The 24261-nt window shown below is 51.2% G+C and overlaps 1 protein-coding gene across 4 annotated transcripts in view; it reads left to right on the top strand.

Annotated features, from left to right (window-relative positions):
• The window catches only part of KAZN (kazrin, periplakin interacting protein), a 538050-nt gene that overhangs the window by 433238 nt on the left and 80551 nt on the right, over nt 1–24261 (top strand). For all 4 annotated transcript variants that reach the window (XM_011939915.1, XM_011939916.1, XM_011939917.1 and 1 more), the window contains one exon: nt 17954–18090. In XM_011939915.1, coding sequence (XP_011795305.1) covers nt 17954–18090 — 137 coding nt within the window. The remainder of the gene's footprint in view (nt 1–17953; nt 18091–24261) is intronic.

Genomic DNA, 24261 nt, shown 5'->3' with positions numbered 1-24261 from the left:
AAACATAAACCCTTCTATTAATAAGGCCGTGGCTAAGTCCTATTTATCTTGTTCTTGACCTAGGAGATGACAGGTTGTCTTGCAGATACTGTGGTCTTAGTTTTGTATGACCAAATTTAAAGCCTTAGAATTCTGGCCGGGCACAGTGGCTCATGCCCGTAATCCCAGCACTTTGGGAGGTCGAGGACGGAGGATCACCTGAAGTCAGGAGTTCGAGACCAGCCTGGCCAACATGGTGAAACCCCGTCTCTACTAAAAATACAAAAAGTAGCCGGGCATGGTGGCGGGCACCTGTAATCCCAGTTACACAGGAGGCTGAGGCAGGAGAATCGCTTGAACCTGGGAGGTGGAGGTTGCAGTCAGCTGAGATTGCGCCATTGCACTCCAGCCTGGGCAACAAGAGCGAAACTCCATCTCAAAAAAAGAAAAAAAGCCTTAGAATTCTGGGGGATACCCCCATGTCACCCCTATGAACCATTCTCATAAGCCTGCCTCTGGGATGTGATCATTAGAGCAAAAACTGGCTACTCCTAAGAGTAGTGAGTTCTCCATTCATGGAGGTGTGCAAATTTTCACATACACTAACTTATTGATCTTTCCCATTTCCAAGAACCCTATGGGATCTTTACAGTTCTCTCCTCTGATCTCCCTGGCCTCCCCCCAGCCTGCAGACTCCCTTTTCTCCCCCTCCACTTTTCTGGGCCCCCCTTTCAGCTTTTTTTCAATAAGACAAATCAAAGTCTATCTCAGAAGTCTAAAGTGTGTACGTCTGCTCACACATATAATTTTACTCTGAGATAGTTTATCAGTCCTGAATGTATATTTAGTGACAAGCTTGGCTAATCTTTCATCTAATTATACTCATTAACATTTAAATGTATAATCATTAATATATCTGGGAATGGTGGTCTAAATATTTTATAGATGTCTTAATTACAGTAGATTTCCAGTCTTGCCATAAAACTCTCGCACCCCACCAATTAAAGGGATGGCGTCAGGTAGCTCCAGGGCCCTGGCTGGGGGTTGGTGGTGGACAGGGTCTCTCACTTTCTGGTTACACCATAGAAGCAGCCACTGTCAGCGGGAGAAGACAAGAAAATTGTTCTCTGTAATTTTTTTTTTGCTGCCACGCCTCTGTCTGCAGCCGTCATGGGGTCCCGTGGAAGAGGGGAAAATCAAAGACAGGATCACAAAAATTGAAAATGATAATTATTGCTGCAGAGGCTTTAGGGAGTTGATTTAAAAAAAAAAAAAACACTCCGCCAGGCGCAGTGGCTCACGCCTGTAATTCCAGCACTTTGGGAGGCCAAGGCGGGCGGATCATGAGGTCAGGAGATCGAGACCATCCTGGCTAACATGGTGAAACCCCGTCTCTGCTAAAAATACAAAAAATTAGCCTGATGTGGTGGCGGGCGCCTGTAGTCCCAGCTACTCGAGAGGCTGAGACAGGAGAATGGCATGAACCCAGGAGGCGGAGCTTGCAGTGAGCCGAGATCACACCACTGCGCTCCAGCCTGGGCAATGAGCAAGACTCCATCTCAAAAAAAAAAAAAAAAACACTCCTTTCCTCCTCTACTAAATTAGGAAGCAGTTGTGGGGGTCTCACAGAAGTCAGACAAGCAAAGATCACAGTGTTTTGTGACTGAAAAGGGGGTCTGAGATCATGGCTGGGATCCTGGGCCACGGTATCTGGTTGAGACTGAATGCCGGAAGTAGACAGACTTATCCACCTGGACTGGCGCAGGCAGGCAGCCGCAGCCCCCCAGCAGCTACCCTCCCCTCCCATTAACAGCTGTCTTCACACCTTTGAAATCTCTGTGGATTCTAAAGCTCATCTTCAGATATCGTTTCCACCTATGAGGTTGCTGGGTTGTTATTGTGCCCATTTCACAGAGTTAAACACTGAGGCTCTGAGAAGTTGCTGGGTGTTTTCAAGGCGCATGGTGGGCAGGAGAATGAGCAGGACCTGAATCCTTAGTGACCTGCTGTGAGTCCCAGCTGGACTGAGACTCATCTTATCCCAGCAGCTGTACTGGGTCCGTGAGGGGACCTGGCATGTGCCTCCACACCTTCCAGGGACAACTGGGGCCTGTGGCCTCCAGGGCGATGAAAGGCCTTGCAGGGTGGGACCACCAGGCTCCACTGCTCCCCACTGCACTGCCATTCCATGCCCAGGTCCAGCGTCTCCCCCAGCCTTGCTGCACCAGGGACTGCCTACCTAGATATGATTAAGAGCAGGGGACTCAGAACCAGACCCACCCAGCCTGAACCTGGCTCTGCCTCTTACTAGCTGGGTCAGTGTCATCTACCTTTGCCTGAGTTTCTTCATTTGGTTTTTTGTTTATTCGTTTGTTTTTTTGAGACAGAGTCTTGCTCTGTTGCCCATGGAGTGCAGTGGTACAGTCTCAGCTCACTGCAACCTGTGCCCCCCAGGTTCAAGCAATTCTTGTGCCTCAGCCTCCGTAGTATCTGGGATTACAAGCGCCTGCCACCACGTCTGGCTAATTTTTGTATTTTTAGTAGAGACAGGGTTTCGCCATGTTGGCCCAGGCTAGTCTCGAGCTCCTGACCTCAAATGATCCACCTGCCTCGGCCTCCCAAAGTGCTGGGATTACAAGCGTGAGCCATCAAGCCCGGCCAGTTTCTTCACTTGTAAACTGGGGAGAATGATGGCATTACCTCTCAAGATTGCTTTGAGGAGAATCTGAATGAAAACATAAGAGGTGTAGAATAATATCCACCCCATAGGAATCACTCAATAAGTGCTAACTGCGGCTGTTACTCTCTTGATTGGTATCATCGGTTCTTGTTGCCATTGTCATTATTAGTGCTGGGGAAGCCCCCACCTTTCATGATGCCAAGCACTGCCTGGCACCTCCACGAACATCCTCCCCCTTAACTAACCACAGTCACACACGGACAGTGTTGTCATGGCCCGTGCAGGACTGAGCTGGACTTGAACCCAGGACCAACCCCACAGCCCATCTTCCTTCCCCAGCCCCAGGGGCCCTGGGGACTCAGAGTGGGGCCAGTGCCCACCTTGCCTACACCTGAAGCTGCCCTGCCTCACTGCTACCCCAGGCGGGTGTCTACTGACGTCTCGGGGACCCACAGCCCTCCAGGTGATACAAGCTGGGTTACCGCATTCCCCGCACACTAGGCACTGTTCCGAGGGCATTGCATTTCTAAAACCAGTGCTATGAGGTGGATGCTGTTTCTAGAAGCTTTTAATTAAAGGCTCACATAGTACTCAGATAGTCCATGAATCTCAAGTTTAATCCATGAATCTCAAGTTTGGTCCATGAATCTCAAGTTTGATCCGTGAATCTCAAGTTTGGTCCGTGAATCTCATGTTTGATCCATGAATCTCAAGTTTGGTCCGTGAATCTCAAGTTTGGTCCATGAATCTCATGTTTGATCCATGAATCTCAAGTTTGGTCCATGAATCTCAAGTTTGATCCGATGAATCTCAAGTTTGGTCCGTGAATCTCAAGTTTGGTCCATGAATCTCATGTTTGATCCATGAATCTCAAGTTTGGTCCATGAATCTCAAGTTTATGTCTTGGAGAATTTTTACAAACTGAACATACTGTGTGACCAGCACCCAGATCAAGAATAGGACCTCATTCGCTTCCCAGAAGCCCTCCTGTGCGCCCTTCTTGCCACTATGCCCCTCCAAAGGTAGCTTCTCGCTGACTTCTAGCCACGGAGATTAATTCTGCCCCTCTTGCATCGTCTCTTCTTAGCACTGTTTACAGTATATACTGATCTGTGTCTGGCTCCAGAAGCGTGACATTCAGTCCGTGTGGCTCTTCTGCGTCATGTGTGGCCATCATTCATTCATTCTCACCGGGTCGAGCCATCCACCTTGTGAAGGGATCATAGTGGGTGCAGCCGTTCTCCTGATCGAGGGTGTCTGGGGATTTTCTAGTTTGGAGCTTTTACAAATAGTGCTGCTGTGAACTTTTTCATGCAGGTGAACGCACAGATGCAGGCCTTTCAGACAGATACCCAAGTAGGACAGATGGCAAAAACGCTGGCATGATGTGACTTGCCCCAGCTCCCCCTACATCACTGTAGGGAGTGGCAGAGCTGGATTTGAACCCAGATTGTCTGGCTCCAGGATCTCACTCATGAGCTCTGCTCTCTGAAGCCTGTCTCCTCTCTTATAAACTTTTCTGGGAAAAGGCTGCTGCCTGCATCAGCCTTCAACAGCTCTGCTGTGTCTCTGTTGCACGGCGAGGGTGAGACCAGTCCCCATATCACTAGGCACCCAGGGAAGCTTCCTGATGGACAGTCTTGAGTAGAACACCAAAGCCCAGAGAGGGTGCCTGAGTTCCCAAAGCCACACAGCATGCTGGTTTGCACCCTAGTGTCCTGCCTCCCTGTCCACTGGCCATTCCCTGCCCCATGCTGCCTCTTCCGCCTTTCTCAGGACCGAGCCCAGGCCATTATCTTGCCTGCAAACGACCTCACACACCCACACAATCCTTTAAAAATAGGCATGGGGCCTGAGGCTGATATTGCATTTCCAGAAATCTCCATTTCCCCCTCCCGCTCCAACCTAGGGAATGTCCGTGTTCCGGGCCCATTCCCTGCCGCTATTTTTAGCGGTGATTAGGAGGAAGGAGGACATTCCTGGACTCCCCCTCAGAAGCTGGAAAACAAACACCACCCCCTCCCAGTCCCGACCCTCCCATTTCCCTCCTGCTGGTATACCTTGGCCTCCTGTCTCCCTCAGGGAGGAGCAGGCAGTGGGGGCCTGCTTCCCGGGGCCCTCCGCCCTCCTGGCTTCCAGGTGACCTCTGAGCAATTCCAGGGGCAGGCCTAAGCCGGAGTGGTGGCAGGGACAGTGCGCTCCATGTGCAGTTAGCACCCTGAAGCCTGCAGAGGGCCCCTGTGGCTCCCTGCAGTCCCTCTGATGACAGACACTCTGTCTGCAGGTTTTGGTCCCCTCCCCGGGACTAGCCTAGCCCCTTCCAGCCCTTTCCCATTGGAAGCCCTGGCTCCTGGCATCTGTATGAGTTCGTTTTCATGCTGCTGATAAAGACGTACCCGAGACTAGGACATTTACAAAGAAAAAGAGGCTGGAGAGGCCTCATAATCATGGCGGAAGGCAAAAGGCACGTCTTACATGGTGGCAACAAGAGAGAGAATGAGAGCCAAGGGAAAACCATCAATCTCTTGAGACTTATTCACTACCATGAGAACAGTATGGGGGAAATTGCCCCCAGGATTCAATTATCTCCTGCCGTGTCCCTCCCACAACACGGGGGAATTATGGGAGCTACAATTCAAGATGAGATTTGGGTGGGGACACAGCCAGACCACATCAGCATCCATGCCTGAGGCAGAGGCTCTCCAGGTGGCCAGGATGGGCCGTGCACCCCCTGCCTCCCATCACCTTCCTGCCCCAGCTCCAAACAGTCTATCCAGTGGTCTTGCAGCTCTGCTCAGAACCCCGCCCTTCCCCACCCTCCTGTCCCAGGGTGCTGCTTCCTTCTCAAGAGTCTGCCCAGTCTAGCCTGGGACTCTCTGGCTATTAGGCAGTCTCTCTGCGTGGTTAAGCAGAGTTTTGCAGTTGGGGAGCTTTTGCTCTCATTCAATACACATTATTCAATACTATTATCCCCATTTGACACATGAGGCAAAGGGCCCTTACCCAAGGTCACAGCAAGCGAATGGTAGGGCCAGGCTGAGAGTCCGGGCCTCTGTCTGCAGAGTAGTGGTGGATGGGCCCAAATCCCTCCTGCTCCTTCTTCCGCAGACACTCACTCAGGTCAGTGGTCAGCACCCAGCCGAGCCCACAGACGTGGCTGGGCCTGTGATCAGTTGCCAATGTGGAAACACTGGGAGACTAAGGCATGGAAAGTAGTCGTCATCTGGAGTTGGGAATTTTCTTGAAAATGTGGGAGGCCTGGCATGACGGGGCCCCATTCGGTCAGTCGCAGAACAGCTGCCCCCTCTAGGTTGGGGGGGGGTGTTCTAGGTCCCCACTCATGCACCTGTCTGACTCATGATCCCTGGTGAGCTCTGTGCACAGTTGCGGGTTCTACCTGTATGGTCCTGTGTCCCTCAGCTGGAAAACCAGGGAAGGGGCAGATTAGGGTATTTGGAAATGGTGAGCACTGAGCCTCTGACAGCCTGCGTAAGCCCCTGGGTTACCTGTTAGCCCTTTCCTTTACCTGCCAGGGGCTGTGCTGAGCTGAATGCCGGCTTCTGGAAATAGCCAAGGCCGAGGCCCTGCCTGCAGGTGGCCTCTAGGCTAGTCTTGAGGGTGGGTAGGTCCTGAGCTGGGGGTCGGGTTCCCAGGCTGCTGGTGTGAATCCCTGCAGGGCCCAGTAGCGGATGGGCAGGGCCATGATCACGCTTGGCATGAGCTGTAGGCTTAGAAATCCAGGAACAAGCTGCATTGAATTCTCAGCAGGTTATGGGGTAGGGGAGTCTTCAGGGGAAAGGAAGAGGTACTTGCTTCAGTGACCATTTCCCACAATAAGCACAGAATACACGGTGTTAAGTTGGTGGCCAGTTTAAAGGAGAACAAAGAACAGGGAAGGGTGTCCAGGGAAGAGGTTGCTGAGAAAGGCATGTTTGAATAAAGAGGAGGTGGGAGGAAGTGAGACACATGGGTAGGAGGGGGAAGGAAGGAGGGCCTTTCAGGCAGAGGAAACAGCTCATGCAGAGGTCCTGAGGAAGGAGGCCAGTGCATGGACAGCCAGGAGGCCAGGGCACCTGCTCCGGAATGTGAGCTGGGGGAGGATGGGTACGGGACCTGGGGACAGATCTTGGGGGGCCCTTGTAGACCATAGGAAGGACTTTGTGCTCCCCCTTGAGGGGGACAGGAGTTGTGGGAGAGAAGCAGAGAAGTGACATGGTCTGAGCTGCCTTTTAAGAGGACCACTCCATGGCAGGGTTGATGTCCACTGAAGGGTTGGAAAACCAGTTAAGAGGCTACTGTGTGACCCAGATATGGGGGTGGGGTGGTGACACAGCCCGGGTGGGTGAGCAGGGTGGTGACTGAGGAATGGTAAAAAGGGGCCAGGTCCTGGTGCCATGTTGAAGGTAGAGCTGGCGTGGTCGGCTGATTAATTGGGGGTGGAGTATGAGAAAAGTGTGTGGGGAGGTGGTCAAGGAAGATTCCAGAGTTTGAGGCCAGAGCAACAGGAAGGCTAAGGCCACCGTGTACTGAGTTTGAAAGGACTGAGAAGAACAGGCTCTTGGGGACTGGTCAGGGACTGTCTTGGATGTGTGAGGTTTGAGTTGCTTTTAGAGGTTCAAGCAGAGGTGTGGATGCTCTAGGCTCTGGGTCTGGAGTTCAGGGATGAGGTCCAGGCTGGTGTCTGTGGTTGGACTGAAGCCACCAGTGCCCAGAGGTCAGAAGGGAACAGAGTCCAAAACAGAGCAGGCAGAAATGAGAGGAAACCAGGAACACGGGCCCTGGAGGCCAAGCGAAGACTTGCCATCACCTGCATCACCTGCTGTAGGCAGAGCTCATCAGATGGAGAATGTGGGTTCACACTCAGAGGTTGTTGGTGACTGGCATGGAAAAGCCAGAGCTGGTCCCAGAGAGGACGGTGGGAGGGAAATGGAGACGGTGATGTGGTCAACCATTTTGAATATTTTTGTTCCAAAACGAAGAAGAGAAATGGAATGAGCGCTGGAGAGGGACATGAGATCAAATGAAGGTTTTCTGTGAAAGATGTGAGAGAGAAGCGCATGTTTCAATGATGCTGAGAAAAATTCAATAGACAGCACATGCCAAGTGCAAAGAACGCAGATGGTCCGAGGAGCCTCTTGTACCAAAGGGAGGCCTCAGTTTCCAGTTGAAGGGAAGGCACAGCAGCAGCCAGGCTAATAGCGGGAGAGCCTGGTAGGAGAAGTGACCCTCGCACTCCTGGGCCTGGGGTCTCACCTCTGTGGGAAGCACAATGCCTGGGGTCTTTCCCCAGCCCTGGGCACCTTAAAATGTGACCACTCTGGATTAGCAGAAACTTTGGTCCACTTGAGTCTTCTCATTCCTGGCTGGGATGTGGATACAGTTCACCAAGTCCAAGGCAGTTAGCAAGAACTTCAGCCATGCTGTGGCCAGCTCCGAGATCACCAGGACCGATGCTCAGGGTTCTGTCAGGAGGCACAGGGAAGTTAGCACGGCCTGTCCCTCCCAGGGAGGGCAAGAGGAGAGAGGCAAAGAAAAACAAGATGTCCTCTGCCCTCATGGCACAGGATCCTGCTGTCCTTGGGGCTGTCCACCTCATTCAGTCATTCATTTGAAAGTCACTATTTCCTGAGCACTTACTATGTGCCAGGCACTGCTGTAGTTGTGGAGGATACAGCAGTGAACAGGATGGACAAGGTCCCTGCCCTCCAGGAACTTATATCACAGGTTGGGAGTGGGCATGAAAATAAAGTAAAAATAAGTAAAATAAGTAAAAAATAAGTAAAATAACATAAAAATAAGTAAATTCATTAATCCTTCACTTAGCTTTGGCCCAGTTGAGGGAAATAAAATCTGCTCTTTCACCTTTAACCTTGCTGTTTGGAGTTCATTTGCCCCCATCTCACTGGTGTGAATAGACTCATTTTCTACCAGTTGAGAAAATTGGTTCTCAACTCTTTTGGTTAAGTAGAGTTGCCCTTGGCTCCATGGAGTATGCTGATAATTGGCACAGCACTGACCAGAGTAGTTCTCAAACATGCCAGCCCCGATCAGGCATTACTGGCATCTGCCTCCCTGTCAGGGGCAGAGCTAGCAAATCTGCCCTGTTTCCCTCCCATGCCATGGCAGACATCCCTAATCAACCCAGCTTCCTAGGGAGCCTAGTTGATTAGTCATGTCTGCCCTGGCGTGTTACTGGAAAACAAGAAGCTATTCCAGATACTTGCCTTGCCCCAGGCAGGAGGTTGGAAAGGTCATGCTGAATAACTTTCCAGAGCGCACTTGGAGAGAGGTTCTATGGGGCATCTGGAAGGATCATGAGCCTGAGCATCAAAGTTCTGGGGTCAAGTTCCAGGTCAGTCACTTGTTGGCTATGCAAGCTGGTCAACCCACTTCACCTCATGGTGAGAAGAAAAAGGAAATTAACATTATGAGGAGCAGACTGGGTGCCTGTATCCCAGCACTTAGGGAGGCCGAGGCGAGCGGATCACTTGAGGTCAGGAGTTCCAGACCTGAGCACCACCTGATGTGACGAGAACCTGATTAGTCTTTATAAAGCAGGTTAAACTTTAACCTTTTCTGAATTCACCTTACTCATCTTCGAAACAGGAAAAGACCAAATAAACTGGTGGCCACCCATCCCAGGACCATAAATCAGTGGCCCTGTACATGCTGCCCTCGACTGGCCCTTTCCTTCTCCCTGACATGGGTCTCTTCCCCGGGGCTCTTTACTTGGAAACCTGCCTATTGCTCAAGCCAGCCTGTGTTTTCTGGGACCTCCTAGAGCCTGAGCTCAGGCCTGGGAGCCGTGGGAAGCCGGAAGACAGGAAGAGAGGCTAACACTTACTGAGCACCTGCTGTATGCAGCCGAGGTCTGTCCTGGGTCCTGTCACATAGAGCCTCGCCAGGTAGAGACAATCATGCACAGCTTAACAGCTGGGGATAGGGAAGCTCAGAAAAGTTGCACGTGGGGTCTCAGGCCCCCAGCTACTAAGGAGCAAGTGACAAAGGTGAGGTCTCTTAGGATTTCAGAAGCTAAATGGAAGCTCACAGAATCCAGCACCCTCATTATGCTGAGGGAAAACAGGCTTTGAGGGAGGGAAAAAAGCAGCACTAGAACCTGGGGCCCCCACCCCCGACTGTGAGGCTGTGTCTTTCTGAGGTTCTCGTCTCCCAAAATGCTCAAGGTCAGCACCACACAGTCATTCAAGACCAGATAGCTTGTCCCTATGGGGCAGAAATGATTATACAGTCATCGGTCGTCTGGATCTGTGGGTTCCACATCCATGAATTCAACCAACCACAGATAGAAAATAATTTGGAAAAAAAAATGAATCTTTGTGCCTGTACTGAATATGCGCAAGACATTTTTCTTGTCATTCTTCTCTAAACAATACAGTGTAACAGCTACTTACATAGCCTCTACATTGTATAAGGTGTTATAGGTAATTTAGAGATGATTTCTAGTACACGGGAGGATGTGTGTACATAATTTGCAAATACTATGTTTTATCGGGGACTTGAGCATCTGTGGATTTTGGTATTTGGGGGAGCTCCTGGAACCAATGCCACACAATATTAAGGGCTGACTGTCAGCTGCCATTTACAGACGAGGAAACTGAGGCTTAATCAAACCTAGGCAGATTCCCAAGCCCAAGCCAGTGCTTTTTTTTTTTTTTTTTTTTTTGAGATGGAGTCTCGTTCTATCGCCCAGGCTGGAGTGCAGTGGAGCGATCTTGGCTCACTGCAAGCTCCACCTCCCGGGTTCACGCCGTTCTCCAGCCTCAGCCTCATGAGTAGCTGGGACTACAGGCGCCCACCACCACGCCCGGCTAAATTTTTGTATTTTTCGTAGAGACGGGGTTTCACCATGTTAGCTAGGATAGTCTTGATCTCCTGACCTCGTGATCTGCCCGCCTCGGCCTCCCAAAGTGCTGAGATTACAGGTGTGAGCCACCACGCCCGGCCCCAAGCCAGTGCTTCTAACTCAGCTGCCCTGGCCTAAGAGTCGGGAGACCTCAGCTGACTGTGCATTGGGCATTCTTGCTCCTTCTCTGGGCCTCAGTTTCCCCATCTGAGAAGGGAAGCTGAGCTGGAAGAACTCCAAGAGCCTCACATTCTGATGGGTGTTTATTAGAGGTTCGAGTCCCACAGATTGGTTTGCCAGGCTTTCTGGCCCTAACCTGCGCACCCCTCATTTCGCAGAATGTAGTTCCTGAAGGTTCCAGGAGTCAGGAACATTGCATGGAAAAGAAAGGGGGGCCCCCTGCTGGCAGCAGCTGGGATCGTCTGACATGGACCTATTCCTCCCTCCTCACCTCTGAGCCCACGGTTGTCCAGGGTACACCCAGGCTGGAAATTTTTACAAGGGCTCCTGGCCCTGGGACATCCAGGATTGGGCCCACAGTGGTGGTTTGTTTAGTTTGAGATGGAGTCTCGCTCCTCCATGTCCATATCTGGGTTAGGGGCTGTGGCATCCAAAGACAGAGAAGGAAGAAAGGTCTGTGGTGGGAGCTTGAGGACAAACTGAACGTCACCTCATTGTGTACATGACAGAGCCCAGAGGCTCCTTTGTGTCGTTTTTAGTTGTTCTCCACTGGGCATTCATTCCTAAAGACTCAGCTTTCATGTTTTCTCGGTCTTTCGCCTGGCAGGGCCCAGCCCAGAGACATGCCACCATCGTGGGGCCACAGCTGGGCCCCTGGTTACACCCTAGTCTCAGGCATGCGTGTGGCCACCTCTGAGTTGGAAAAATAGGTCCCTCCCCACACACCCTCCCTCCCACCCCCAGAGTCCCCGCATTCCCAGGAGCTGGCTCGTCTCATTCCATGATCCTGCAGGGCCTGCTGGGCATGACATCACCAGTCACCATGGCAGTGGTTCCAGTGGCTTGGCTGCTGGAATAGGACCCGCGTGGGTGAAGCCAGATGATTGGGAAGTTGCGCAGAGCACTGGAGAGCTAGGGGCTGAGTCAGGAGGCCAGTCCCAGAGAAACACAGCCATGCCTTGCAGGCTGGCAGCTCATCTTGTGTTAGGAGCATTTGGGGAACATCAGAACGGGTTTTGAAGGAGAGAAAAAAGCAGAGCTATGAGGAAGAAAGGAAGAGTTCCAACCAGATGCGGTGGCTCATGCCTGTAATCCCAGCACTTTGGGAGGCCAAATCACGAGGTCAGGAGATCGAGACCATCCTGACTAACACGGTGAAACCCCGTCTCTACTAAAACTACAAAAAAATTAGCCGGGTGTGGTCCCAGCTACTGGGGAGGCTGAGGCAGGAGAATGGTGTGAACCCGAGAGGCGGAGCTTGCAGTGAGCCAAGATCGCATCACTGCACTCTAGCCTGGGAGACAAGGTGAGACTCCATCTCAAAAAAAAAAACAGGAAGAGTTCCATTGCATCATTTTCACAGCTGTGTGTAGATTTTAAATTATTTATTGGGGGCCCATCGCACCGGCCTCATTGTTTGTGTAGAGTTGCAGCACCTGCCATGTGCAAACTGGATGTCGCCTCCTTGTGTACACGATACAACTTGTGGCACCTTTGTGTTATTTTTGGTTGTTCTTTACCTGGCATTCATTCCTAAGGATTCAGTTTTTGTGTTGTCTTGGTCTTTAGCCTGACAGAGTCCAGCCCAGAGTTGGGCAGAGCGAGGAGCACCCGTGGAAAGGAACCATGAAGTGAAGCCTCATGGGAGAGGGTGGCAGCACGTCTCACAGCCTGCCCTGGTGTGTCTGTTAGGAATGTGCTGGGCTGCGTGTAACAATAAAACCCTAAAACATGGGGGTTTGTTATTCTCTTGCTGTGAGGCATCCTGGCTGGGTGATACCATCAGGGACCCTGGTCCCTTCTGTTTTTTTTTCTCCTCCCCATTCTTAGCTCGTATCTTCCATCCTTGTGCTCAAAAAAGGGCTTATAAAGAAAACTAGATTTCCCAGTGGGTATCTGTGTGCATCTTAACTGCCAGAAGTGTGACACGTCCCGCTTGCAGCTGCAGGGGAGCTTGGGAAATTGAACATTTTAGTGGGCACATTCCCCGCCAAACAGAATTGGAGCATCATGGTGACGTGGAGGGTGGATGGTGCCAGTGCCAGCCATAGGTGTGAGTTCGTCTCCTTTGGGAGAGCGTCAGCCTCCCACAAGGCAGGAACCATGTCTGGCTCACCCCTGTCTTCACAGCAGCAAGTCTGGCATATAGTAGGTGCTTAATTGAACAGTTTGGGGAGAGCTGCAGGTCCTCTCTTAGGCAGAAGTGAATAATCTAAAGGCACAGGCCCTGTTCTTACTCTCAGAGAGCCCCAGGTTAGATGCAGGAGGCATAGCCCCCGCCCCACCATGGAGGCGGCCCACATGTTGCACACACAGAGCCAGGCACACGTACACACACCCCTTGGACTGCCGGATAAATGATAACACGGATGGAGCAGCAGGGAGACCCAAAGAGGCCGCAAGAGGCTGCACTTCACCCCCTCAAAGGCCATTTGTGAGAGGAAAGGCCCGGGAATGCCATATTGGGGGCCTGGGGGTTCCCCTCCCAGGGTCTCCAACTGCCAAGAGCAGAGTCTGGAGTTTGGTTCTCATGGAGATGAGGATAATGTAGGAGGCAGTGCAGAGCCTAGGGGGCTAGGGGGCGTTCATTTCCAACCAGAAGGCAGAGGCATGATTTCCCTGCCAACCAGAGGGCAGTGGTGTAAATCCCCCAGGGAGCCCATGCGACCTGCTCAGTAGCAGCCTCTTTCCACTGGGGCAGGAGGGCCCAGTGAGGCTCCCAGGGAGCCACAGTGATAGCATGGCTGGGGTCAGCGCCCCTGCCCTCCAGGAGCCACTCCCCAAGCTCGGCAGTGCTCCCCTGCTACTCTCCGGCCCGCCAGCATGAAACCAGCCTGAAACTGAGTCAGGCACCCGTTCAACCCCAGCTGTGCCATTAACCGGCTGTGTGGTCTTTGTTTTCCCCTCTGTGAGATGGGATGATAAAAATACTCACCCATGCACCTGCCTCTCCTAGGAGGGCGGCCAGGATCCCGTGCGCATGTGCAAATGGAAATTTCCCATTCATCAGCGACAGCGAGGCCCGGCTCTTCCTTAAGGAGCCTTCTGACCGGGTTGCATCTTTATTTTTATTTTGATTTTTGTGTCTTACTTTATTTTTTGAGACAGAGTCTCACTCTGTCTCCCAGGTGGGAGTACAGTGGTGCAATCTCGGCTCACTGTAACCTCCACCTCCAGGGTTCAAGCGATTCTTGTGCCTCAGCCTCTGGAGCAGCTGAGACTACAGCCTCACGCCACCATGCCTGGCTAATTTTTGTATTTTTAGTAGAGGCGGGGTTTCACATGTTGACCAGGCTGGTCTCGAACTCCTGATCTCGAGTGTTCTGCTCGCCTCTCAAAGTGCTGGGATTACAGGCCTGAGCCACTGCGCCCGGTCATACATCTGTAGATGTTGGATTTTCTTAATGTGAGATTCACCAGCAATGTGGTCACACCATGTGAGGGGGCAGGGCACAAAACCAGCCTAGCTGTGCCAGGGCCTCCCACCTACTGCCTGAGGCCTGCAGGGCCCACCCCCTGCCTGGCAGTAGTAAAGCAGAAGACTCCTCTCTCCATGGACTCCACCGTCCCGGCCCTTTAAGGTTCCGGCCCAGCAGGCCTGGAATTCCAGCCCTGGTGACCTAAGCTGCTGCTCAGCCAAGCCAGCCAGGAGAGGACAGACCCAGCTACGGGAGCCTGGAAGCTCAAAGCTGGAATTGAAAGAGCTGCCTGAGACCTGGGGTCCCCACTGCGTGGACCTCCTCCCCATGACTCTGCACATGGTGACATGGCCCAGCTGACCCGCCTCCCACCTGGGGAGCTTATGTTGGACACTGGGCCAGGAGCTCAGAGTCCTCAGTCCTTAGGCCATACCTGGTGTCCCCAGCTCTCTCATGTACACAGGCTGAGTTTGCAGGATTGGACGTGCAGGACAAGATGGGATGGCACAGTTATCACCATCCCGTATTCTGCCCTCAGCTAGCCTTGGGGCTGGGGACCCTCCAGGTTTTGGGAGCTTCACTGTGGAGGCAGCAGAACATAGGGTCGAATGTCGACTTTGGGGTCAGACATGGCTTGTTATTTTAAACAAATAACGTAACCACTCTGGCCTTGTCAGGCCGGAAGTTTCCAGAGCCAAAGAGTTGCTTTGCCTCCCCAACCCCCACCACCACCTCCACAATTCCAGACACAAAGAGCCTGTGGAGAGGGGTTAGCCTCAGAAACCCCTCCTTGGTATTCTCTCCAGGAGAAGGACGGAGTGCTCGGGGTCTGGGCAAAAGCCGTGGAGCCTACCCTATAGTCAGAGGCTGCCCTGAGTCTGTTCCATGCACCAAGGAGCCAGCACTGTGGGGAAAGAGAGTCTGGAGGGGGCGGACGTCATGCTGCTTGCAGGCGGCTACTCAGGGTGTGTTTTGTTTTGTTTTGTTGGTTTGCTTTGGTTTGGTTTTAGAGACTGGATCTTGCTCTTGTTACCCAGGCTGGGGTGCAGTGGCATGAACTTGACTCACTGCAGCCTCGACCTCCTGTGCTCAAGCAATCCTCCCACCTCAGCCTCCCAGCCTCCCAAGTAGCTGGGACCACAGGTATGCACCACCACAATCAGCTTATTTTTTTAATTATTACTTTTTGTAAAGATGAGGTCTCACCATGTTGCCCAGGCTAGTCTCGAACTCCTGGGCTCGCAATCCGTCCTCCTGACGGATCCCAAGGTGCTGGGATTGTGAGCGGGAGCCAAGGCGCCCAGCCTTATTTTGTTTTGCTTTTTTAACAGCTTTATCGACTGTTATATGGTATTTATTCACATACCATACAATTGATCCATTTTAAGTGTCCAATTCAGTGGTTTTTAGTATGTTCACAGAGTTATGTATCCACCCCAACAACCAATGTGAGAACATTTTTACCACCTCAAAAAAAATTCCATCTCTTAGCTACCACCCCTCCATCCCCGATCCACCCCCACATCTGCCCCGAGGCAGACGCTTACCTCCTTTCTGTCTCTATGGATTTCCCCATTGTGGACATTTCATATAAACTGAATCACAAATATACGGCCTTCAGTGACTGGCCTTTTTCACTTAGCATGCATTCAAGGTTCATCCATGTTGTTGCAAATATCAGTACAGTTGGCCTCTTTATCCATAGGTTTCACATCTATGGATTCAGTGAACCATGGATCAGAAATACTCAGGGACCAGGCACTGTGGCTCATGCCTGTAATCTTGGGAAGCTGAGGCAGGCAGATGACTTGAGGTCAGGAGTTCGAGACCAGCCTGGCCAACATGGTAAAACCCCATCTCTACTAAAATTACAGAAATTTGCCTGGCATGGTGGTGGGCACCTGTAATCCCAGCTATTTGGGAGGCTGAGGCAGGAGAATCACTTGAACCTGGGAGGCGGAAATTGCAGTGAGCCGAGATCGTAGCACTGTATCCCAGCCTGGGTGACAGAACAAGACTCCGTCTAAAAAAAAAGGAAAAGAAAAAAAAACTCAGGAAAAGAAAATGAATGGTTGTATCTATACTGAACATGTACAGATTTTTTTCTTGTCATTATTCCCAAAACAATACAGCGTAACAACTATTCATATGACATTTATATTTTACTAGGTATTGTAAGTGATCTAGAGATAATTTAAAGTATATGGGGGGATTGTGTCGGTTGTGTGCAAATACTATGCCATTTTATATAAAGGACTTGAGCATCTGTGGATTTTGGTGTCCACAGGGAGTCCAGGAACCAATCCCCATGGATACTGAGTAATGGCCCTCCTTGTTTTTATTTATTATTAAGTAATATTCCATTGTGTGGCTATATCTCATTTTGCTTATTTATTTATCCATTGGTGGACTTTCGAGTTATTTTCACCTCTTTGGCTCTGATGAATAATGCTATAAACATTTGCATATAAGTTTTCATGTAGACATATGTTTTGATAGCTCTTGGATGTATGCCTAGAAGTAGAATCGCAGGGTCGTATGGTAAGTTGATGTTTAATCTTTGGAGGAGCTATCAGACTTTTCCAAAAGCAGCTGCACCATTTCACATTCCCGCCAGCAATGTGTGAGGATTCCAGTTTCTCCACATCCCGCCAACCCTTGCTATTGTCTGTTTTCTATTTTTAGCTATTCTAGTGAGTGTGAAGTGGTATTTCATTGTGGTTTTGATTTGCATTTCCCTGATGACAACTGATACTGAGTTTTTTCATGTGCCTATTGGCCATTTCTTGGAGAAGTGTCTGTTCAGATCCTTTGCCCATTTTGTTTGTTTGTTTGTTTGTGACAGAGTCTTACTCTGTCATCCAGGCTGGAGTGCAGTGGTGCAATCTCAGCTCACTGCAACCTCTACCTCCTAGGTTCAAGCAGTTCTCCTGCCTCAGCCTCCCAAATAACTGGGATTACAGGCACACACCACCACGTCTGGCCAATTTTTGGTATTTTTAGTAGAGAGGGGGTTTCACCATGTTGGCCAGGCTGGTCTTGAGCTCCTTATCTCAAGTTGTCTACCCGCCTCAGCCTTACAAAGTGCTAGGATTACAGGCATGAGCCACCGCACCTGACCTGCCCGTTTTTTAAATGGTTTCCTGGTCTTTTTATTATTGAGTTGCAAGATAAACTTGTATATTTCAGATAGAAGCCCCTTATCAGATATAGGATTTGCAAATATTTTCTCCCATCATAGTATGGGTTGTCCTTTACTATGATATCCTTTGAGACACACATGTTTTTAATTTGGATGAAGTCCGATTTATCTGTATTTTCTTTTGTTGCTCTACACTTTTGGTACATGTCTTGATGTGTGTTTTTAACGTAATACTTCTCCCCACGGAAGAAATGAGGCAGGAGGGGCTGTTGGGCTGGACTGAGTGGTTCCGGTGGGTTCGGGGTGGCCCTGGGGTTCCTTTTGACAGGGAACTGAGGCCCTGTCCGCTTCCTGAACCATGGGCCTCTGGAGCCCCCCAGGTCTCTGTTCTTTGTTACTGAACACTCAGCCGGCTCAGGGCTGGGAAAGCAGTTTCAACAAGGACTTGCTCCCTGGTCTGATTGACACAGCTGAGATGTGAGAATCGGGGCTCTTGACATAGGTGAGCCTGGCTTGGAATCCTGGGAATGCCACCAAGTGGCAGGGCGCATGGGAGGGACACTTCGTCTTTCTGAGCCCTGTTTTCTCACCTGTTGCAAAGGTGACAGTGGTGATGCCACATCTCAGCACTCAGGCATCTGGAAGGGTGAGCTGGGGTCTTGGGAACTAACTCTCTCCTTTATCCCCAGCCATGAAAGCTGACCGGAAGCGCTTAAAGGGCGAGAAGACGGACCTGGTGAGCCAGATGCAGCAGCTGTATGCCACACTGGAGAGCCGTGAGGAGCAGCTCCGAGACTTCATCCGCAACTATGAGCAGCACCGCAAGGTCAGCTGCCGCCCTGCCCTGCCCTGCCCTGCCCTGACCTCCCCTCCCCTCCCGACACACCAGCTCCCACCTCCCCTGCTGGCTGGCCACCTTCACAGGGTCTGCCTCTTGAATCCCCAAACACAGATAGGGAGGCCTTTGATGTGTCCAGCCAGGCCTAAGCACTGAGATAAAACCAGCACAGCCCCCGGAGGGGGATCTCTATGTCTCCTGGGCAAACAGGACAGCACGAACTCAGGAGTCCAGAGGGTTCAGATCCCGGCTCCTCGTGTGTGTGCCCTTGTGCATCTCCCTTGACCTCTCAGAGCCTCAGTTTCGTCTCTGCAGAATGGTGATTGTGGTGGACCTTTCAAAGCTACAGTAAGGATTCGATGAGATGATGAATGCTGAGCACTCAGCCTGGTGCCTGGCACGTAGGAAGCATCATCAATAAGATGCATAACTAACACTTACTAACATCGTAATAAAAGTGTGACGAGAGAGTTGGGGAGCCCCAGTGAGACAGCAGGAAGTTCTGCCTGTAGGGAGGGAGTCTTGGAAGGCTTCACGGAGGAAATGACATATATGCACTGGGCTCTGTGGGGTGAATAGGAGTTTATGGGTCAGATAACTGAGGAATTTGTTTCACCATGTATCTCTCTGGTATCTGTGGTATGACATGCCAAAGAGGACAGCAAAACTTAAAAAAGAGTCAGTCCCCTGGCCAGGCATGGTGGCTCACGCCTGTGATCCCAGCACTTTGGGAGACTGAGGTGGGTGGAATGCTTGAGGACAAGAATTTGAGACCAGCCTGGCCAAAAGCCCATCTCTACTAAAAATACAAAAATTAACTGGACATTGTGGTGCACGCCTATAGTCCCGGCTACTCAGGAGGCTGAGGCACGGAATCACTGGAGCCCAGGAGGTGGAGGTTGCAGTGAGCTGAGATCGCGCCACTGTACTCCAGCCTCGAGCTGAATGCACCTCCAGCCTCCGTTTTCTGCCCTGCGTAGGCACCTGGGTCACAGCCCTTGTCACAGGGTGTTCAGCTTGAGGCTCCTTTTCTGAACAGTGGGAAGCAACAGGCCAGGTGAATGAGTCCCTTCCCAGATGCTGCCTCTGAGCCAGAGTTAAGAGACCAGAGTGTTCCAGACTGGATTGGAATCTAGATGCTTGGCCCCCACCACCCACTTTCGTCTTCACCAGTGATTGCTCACTGTCACCTCCCGGGCACGCACATCACTTCCTTTCTATGATGAAAGGAGCCCCGAGAGTTCTCTGGGCCAGGCCACCACAGCCCCTGATGGGGATCTGGGACTTCTAGCTGCCCTCAGTGCCCAACTCGAGAGCAGGACCCGGCTCCCCCTACCCTGCCTACCTGTCCCCCCCACCCCTGCCACCCTGCCTGCTCGGCCCTGCCCTCCCCTGCCCTGCCTGCCCAGCTCCCCCTGCCCTGCCTGCTCGGCCTGGCTCCCCTTCATGTTAGATGAACTGAGCCTCCCCATGCCTGCCACAGGCAAACGGTTTGGCAGGAAGGGGATGACCCAGAAGCGAGGCAGAGGGAGGCAGGGGAGCCCACAGAGGCCGCTTTCTCAGACTCTGGCATGGGAAGCAGCCTGGGGTCTGCTCCTTAGGGCGAGGCTCTCTCAGCAGTATTGCCTTTGGCCACCAGCAGGGAGTCAGAGGCCAGGGGCTCAGAGTGACCTCCATGCAGAGGGAGGGGTAGGGGACCCCGCTCTCCTGTCTGATGCTGCAGGTACACGTGTGTGCTCACAGGCGCGTGCTGTGGGAGTTACGGCGTGTACTTCAAGAGCTTGCAGGCAGAGTTCTCAGAGCCTCGTGGTGTCCATTCATTTAACACCCACACGGACACTGGGGGGCATATGGTTATCCTCCCGTTTCACAGATGAGCCGACAGACACAGAGAGGGGAGATAACTCATCCACAGTCATGCAGCCGGTGATGGCAGGGCGGGGGCTTACAGGGCCTGGGTGCAGAGCCTGCGTGCCTTCCCCCTGCATTTTGCGCCTCTTCCCCCAACCCCATCACCCCCGGCACTCAGCACAGCATCTTCTGTTCGCCTCTGCTCCCTGCCTCACCTTCTGTGTCCACCTTTCTCATTTCTCCATCCTCAGCCCAAGGAGCTTGGTCTTTTTTCAGTGGGCAAGGTAGGGAGAGCCTCTGCCTGACCAGCCCCATGCCCAGGAGCATGGAAACCTAGTTACCTCTTGTTTATTGGGAACGGGATGCAGTGGGGCCAGAGAACCAGCCCACAGCCTTCAGTGATGTGCTGGCCCCAGGGCAGGAGACAGGCTCCAAGCTGACCCTTGTACTTGTCCCCCAAGCCACCAGCTTCCTCCTCCTGGGACCAGGGTTGCACAGGGATTAAGAGCAGACAGCTAGGTTAGAATCTCACCTCTGCACTCGCTAGGGGGGTGGCTCGGGCAAACAGATGACTCTCCCTGGTCTCAGCCTTCACATCTGCAAAGCAGGATAAAGATTGCAACTACTCACAGCCCAGTGCTGTCAGCGCTAAGGTTCCCAGGGCATGGAAAGCAAGGGGAAGTAGGGGCATATGCCTGCTACTGTTATTATCATTATCATTATTATTATTTTTGCCTTCATGGATTCGGAGTCAGCCATTTGATCATGAAATTTCCACAGGGGATTTCGAAGCCCCTCTGCTGTCCCCTCACCTGCCACTCCCTGGTGTTGGTCTCACTGGCAAACCCAGAGAAGGAAATGAAGGCCCCAGGTGGGCAGGAGTGGAGCTGTGGCTGGTCCCACACAGACCCCAGTCGAAGGCCTGCTTTCTGGGAAGAGGTTGGAGAGGCAAGACCTGTGCAGAAAGGAACCCAGACAAGACCTTCTGGGAGGGACAGAGGGTCTCAGAGGATCCAGGAATCAGGAGCTAGAAGAAGGAGCTCCCTGAGAACGCATGCCCTGAAGGAGGACAAATCAGGATTTAGAAAAGTAGCCAGTTACGGTGGCTCACGCCTATAATCCCAGCACTCTGAGAGGCCAAGGTGGGAGGATCACTTGAGCCCAGGAGCTCCAGACGAGCCTGGACAACAGAGTGAGACCTCCATCTCTACAAAAAAAATTTAAAAATTAGCGAGGCAGGGTGGCACACACCTGTAGTCCCAGCTACTTGGGAGGCTGAAGCAGGAGGATTGCTTGAGCCAGGGAGGTTGAGGTGGCAGGGAGCCAAGATTGTGCCAGTGCACTCTAACCTGGGCAACAGAATGAGACCCTATCTCAAAAAAAGAAAAGAAAGAAAAGAAAGCAAGAGAGTGCTGAGCAGAGTCCAAGAGGATCCAAAAGATGGCACTGTTACCAGGTAATCGTCCTGGCAAGGATTGTGGTGACAGCTGCCTTCAGAGGCCACCTCAGCAGGAGCTGGCATGAACATAGTATTACCTATAGCAAATGTTTATTGTGCACCTACTGTATACAGGCATGAACATAGTATTACCGATAGCAAATGTTTATTGTGCACCTACTGTATACAGGCATGAACATAGTATTACCGATAGCAAATGTTTATTGTGCACCTACTGTATACAGGCATGAACATGGTATTACCAATACCAAATGTTTGTTGTGCACCTACTGTATACAGGCATGAACATGGTATTACCGATAGCAGATGTTTATTGTGTATCTACTGTATACAGGCATGAACATGGTATTACCAATAGCAGGCGTCTATTGTGCACCTACTGTATACAGGCATGAATGTGATATTACCAATATCTGATGTTTATTGTGCACTACTGTATACAGGCATCAACATGGTATTACCAATAGCAGACATTTATTGTGCAGCTACTGTTTAAGGCATGAACATGATATTACCAATAGCAAATGTTTATTGTGCACCTACTGTATGCAGACATGAACATGACAAGTAACACATCTATTGTGCACCTACTGTATACAGACATGAATGTGCTATTACCAACAGCAGACGTTTATTGTGCACCTACTGCATACAGATGTGAATGTGATATTACCAGTAGCAGATGTTTATTGTGCACCTACTGTGCACACACACTGCCCTCATCTCTTCACATTTGCTACTTTAATAGCAATCCTTTAAGGAGTGATTGTCCCTATTCCCCCCATTTAACAGGTGAAAACTAAGACTTAGATAAAGTCTCAGGCCCAGGGCCACATCATTATGGAAAGGGTAGAGGCAGGGTGCAAACTCAGAAGATCTAGTCCCGGAGCCCCGGCCCCAGAGCTCATAGGACCGGGCCTTGCCCGGGCCACCCTCCCCATACCACTCAGTACGTGTTCAGAGGAACAAAGGAGTGATTCCCACTGTTTGCCATTTTCAACAACCCAAGGCCGACCACAGAGAGGAGGTCACAGCTGTCCCCATGAGCTGTGGGTAGAGCGCTGGCTAGTTCAGTGACCAACCTAGCATTTCATACCAGTGCTTCTCCATGTCTTTTAATGATATGTCAAATTTGTTTTTTAAAATTGTTTGGGGAAAAATGGTACATTTTCATGGGGTACATAGTGATGTTTGGATCCATGGAATGTATAGTTATCAGATCAGGGTAATTAATATATCCATCTCGAAGTGTTACATCCATCTCAGATTTGGCAATAAAATTCCCATGGAGAGCACCGTATCATTTTTTAAGTCATAGGTGACTAGGGGCATCCCCCAAGTCTGACCAGCAGCTGGGGTGGGGTTGACGCTACTGAATAGAAGCCGTGTGACTGTGGCTGCCGGGGGCAGCTCCCTGTGGCCACAGCTGAGCAGCCAGTGCCACTTTTATTGATCAGCTTCATCATGCCCTTCAGGTTCATTTAGAAAAATGAAACTTGGAAAACACTCATTTATTGAAAATTAATACTTTAATACTAAGATGTGAATATTAGAAGTGGAGAGAGTTGCTCCTGTAGGTCCGGCAGATCGGTGGAACAGCAACATTCAAACATTGTTTTAGTCATTGTTGGGTCCAGCCCCATTTTACAGGTGGGAAGGCTGAGGTCCACAAGGGTCAAGTGACTGACCCAAGGACACATGTTTAGAGCCAGTTTAGCAAAACTGAAGCCACAAGTCCTGGTTTTATTTCACCTCTTCCAAGATCTTGCAGCTGGTTATCAAAAATGATTTGCATTTTATGTGCAAAATAAATGTCGTCCTGGAACAGGATGACTGGAACCCTCAGGTTCCCTGGCCCACTCGGCTGTGCCCACTCCGTCTGCCGTGGCCCACCCACTTTCTCCATGAGACCCCTGCAGGACTCCACTGGAGCAGGCAACAGGAAGGACCCCAGGCCCTGAGCTATTGGGAGTAGGGGAACGGCACAGGAACAAGGCTGCTGAGAAAGCAGGGGTCTTGGCCTGTCCAGAATGTGGCCGATGACCAGATATGGTGGCTCACGCCTGTAATCCTAGCACTTAGAGAGGCTAAGTCAGACAGATCACCTGAGGTCAGGAGTCCAACACCAGCCTGGCCAACATGACAAAAGCCTGCCTCCACTAGAAATACAAAAATTGTTCAGATGTGATGGTGTGCACCTGTAGTCCCAGCTACTCGGGAGGCTGAGGCAGGAGAATTGCTTGGAGCCCACATGCAGAGGTTGCAGTGAGCCAAGATCGCACCACTACACTCCAGCTTGGGTGACAGAGCGAGACTCCATCTCAAAAAAATTTGAGAAAAGGAAACAAGAACAAACAAGAAAAAGAATGTGGCAGAATTGCAACATCTCCGAAAATGGTGCCAAATGCACTTTCCCTGTCACATGACTGCAGATGGAAGGGCGACTGGAGGACTCTCCATAAACCCAGCTGAGGAAGTTCACACAGCAGGCCAGGCAGCCAGGCTGAGGGCCAGACATAGGGTGATTCCGGGTGTAGAGGCCACATTAAAACAGGCCATTTTCATCCCACTACTGTCACCTCCCCAGCCAGCCTTTTTTTTTTTTTTTGAAACAGAGTTTCGCTCTGTTGCCCGGGCTAGAGTGCAGTGGCATGACCTCCTCTCACTGCAACCTCCGCTTCCCGAGTTCAAGCGATTCTTGTGTCTTGGCCTCTGGAGTAGCTGGGATGACAGGTGTGCGTCATCACACCTGGCTAATTTTTGTACTTTTTTAGTAGAGAAGAGGTTTCACCATGTTGGCCAGGCTGGTCTCGAGCTCCTGACCTCAAGTGATCCACCTTCCTCAGACT

This window comes from Colobus angolensis, unplaced genomic scaffold (genome assembly GCF_000951035.1).
Source record: "Colobus angolensis palliatus isolate OR3802 unplaced genomic scaffold, Cang.pa_1.0 Scaffold185, whole genome shotgun sequence".
NCBI lineage: Eukaryota > Metazoa > Chordata > Mammalia > Primates > Cercopithecidae > Colobus > Colobus angolensis.
Note: the sequence above shows the minus strand (reverse complement) of the source record. Positions and strands in the feature narration are given on the sequence as shown.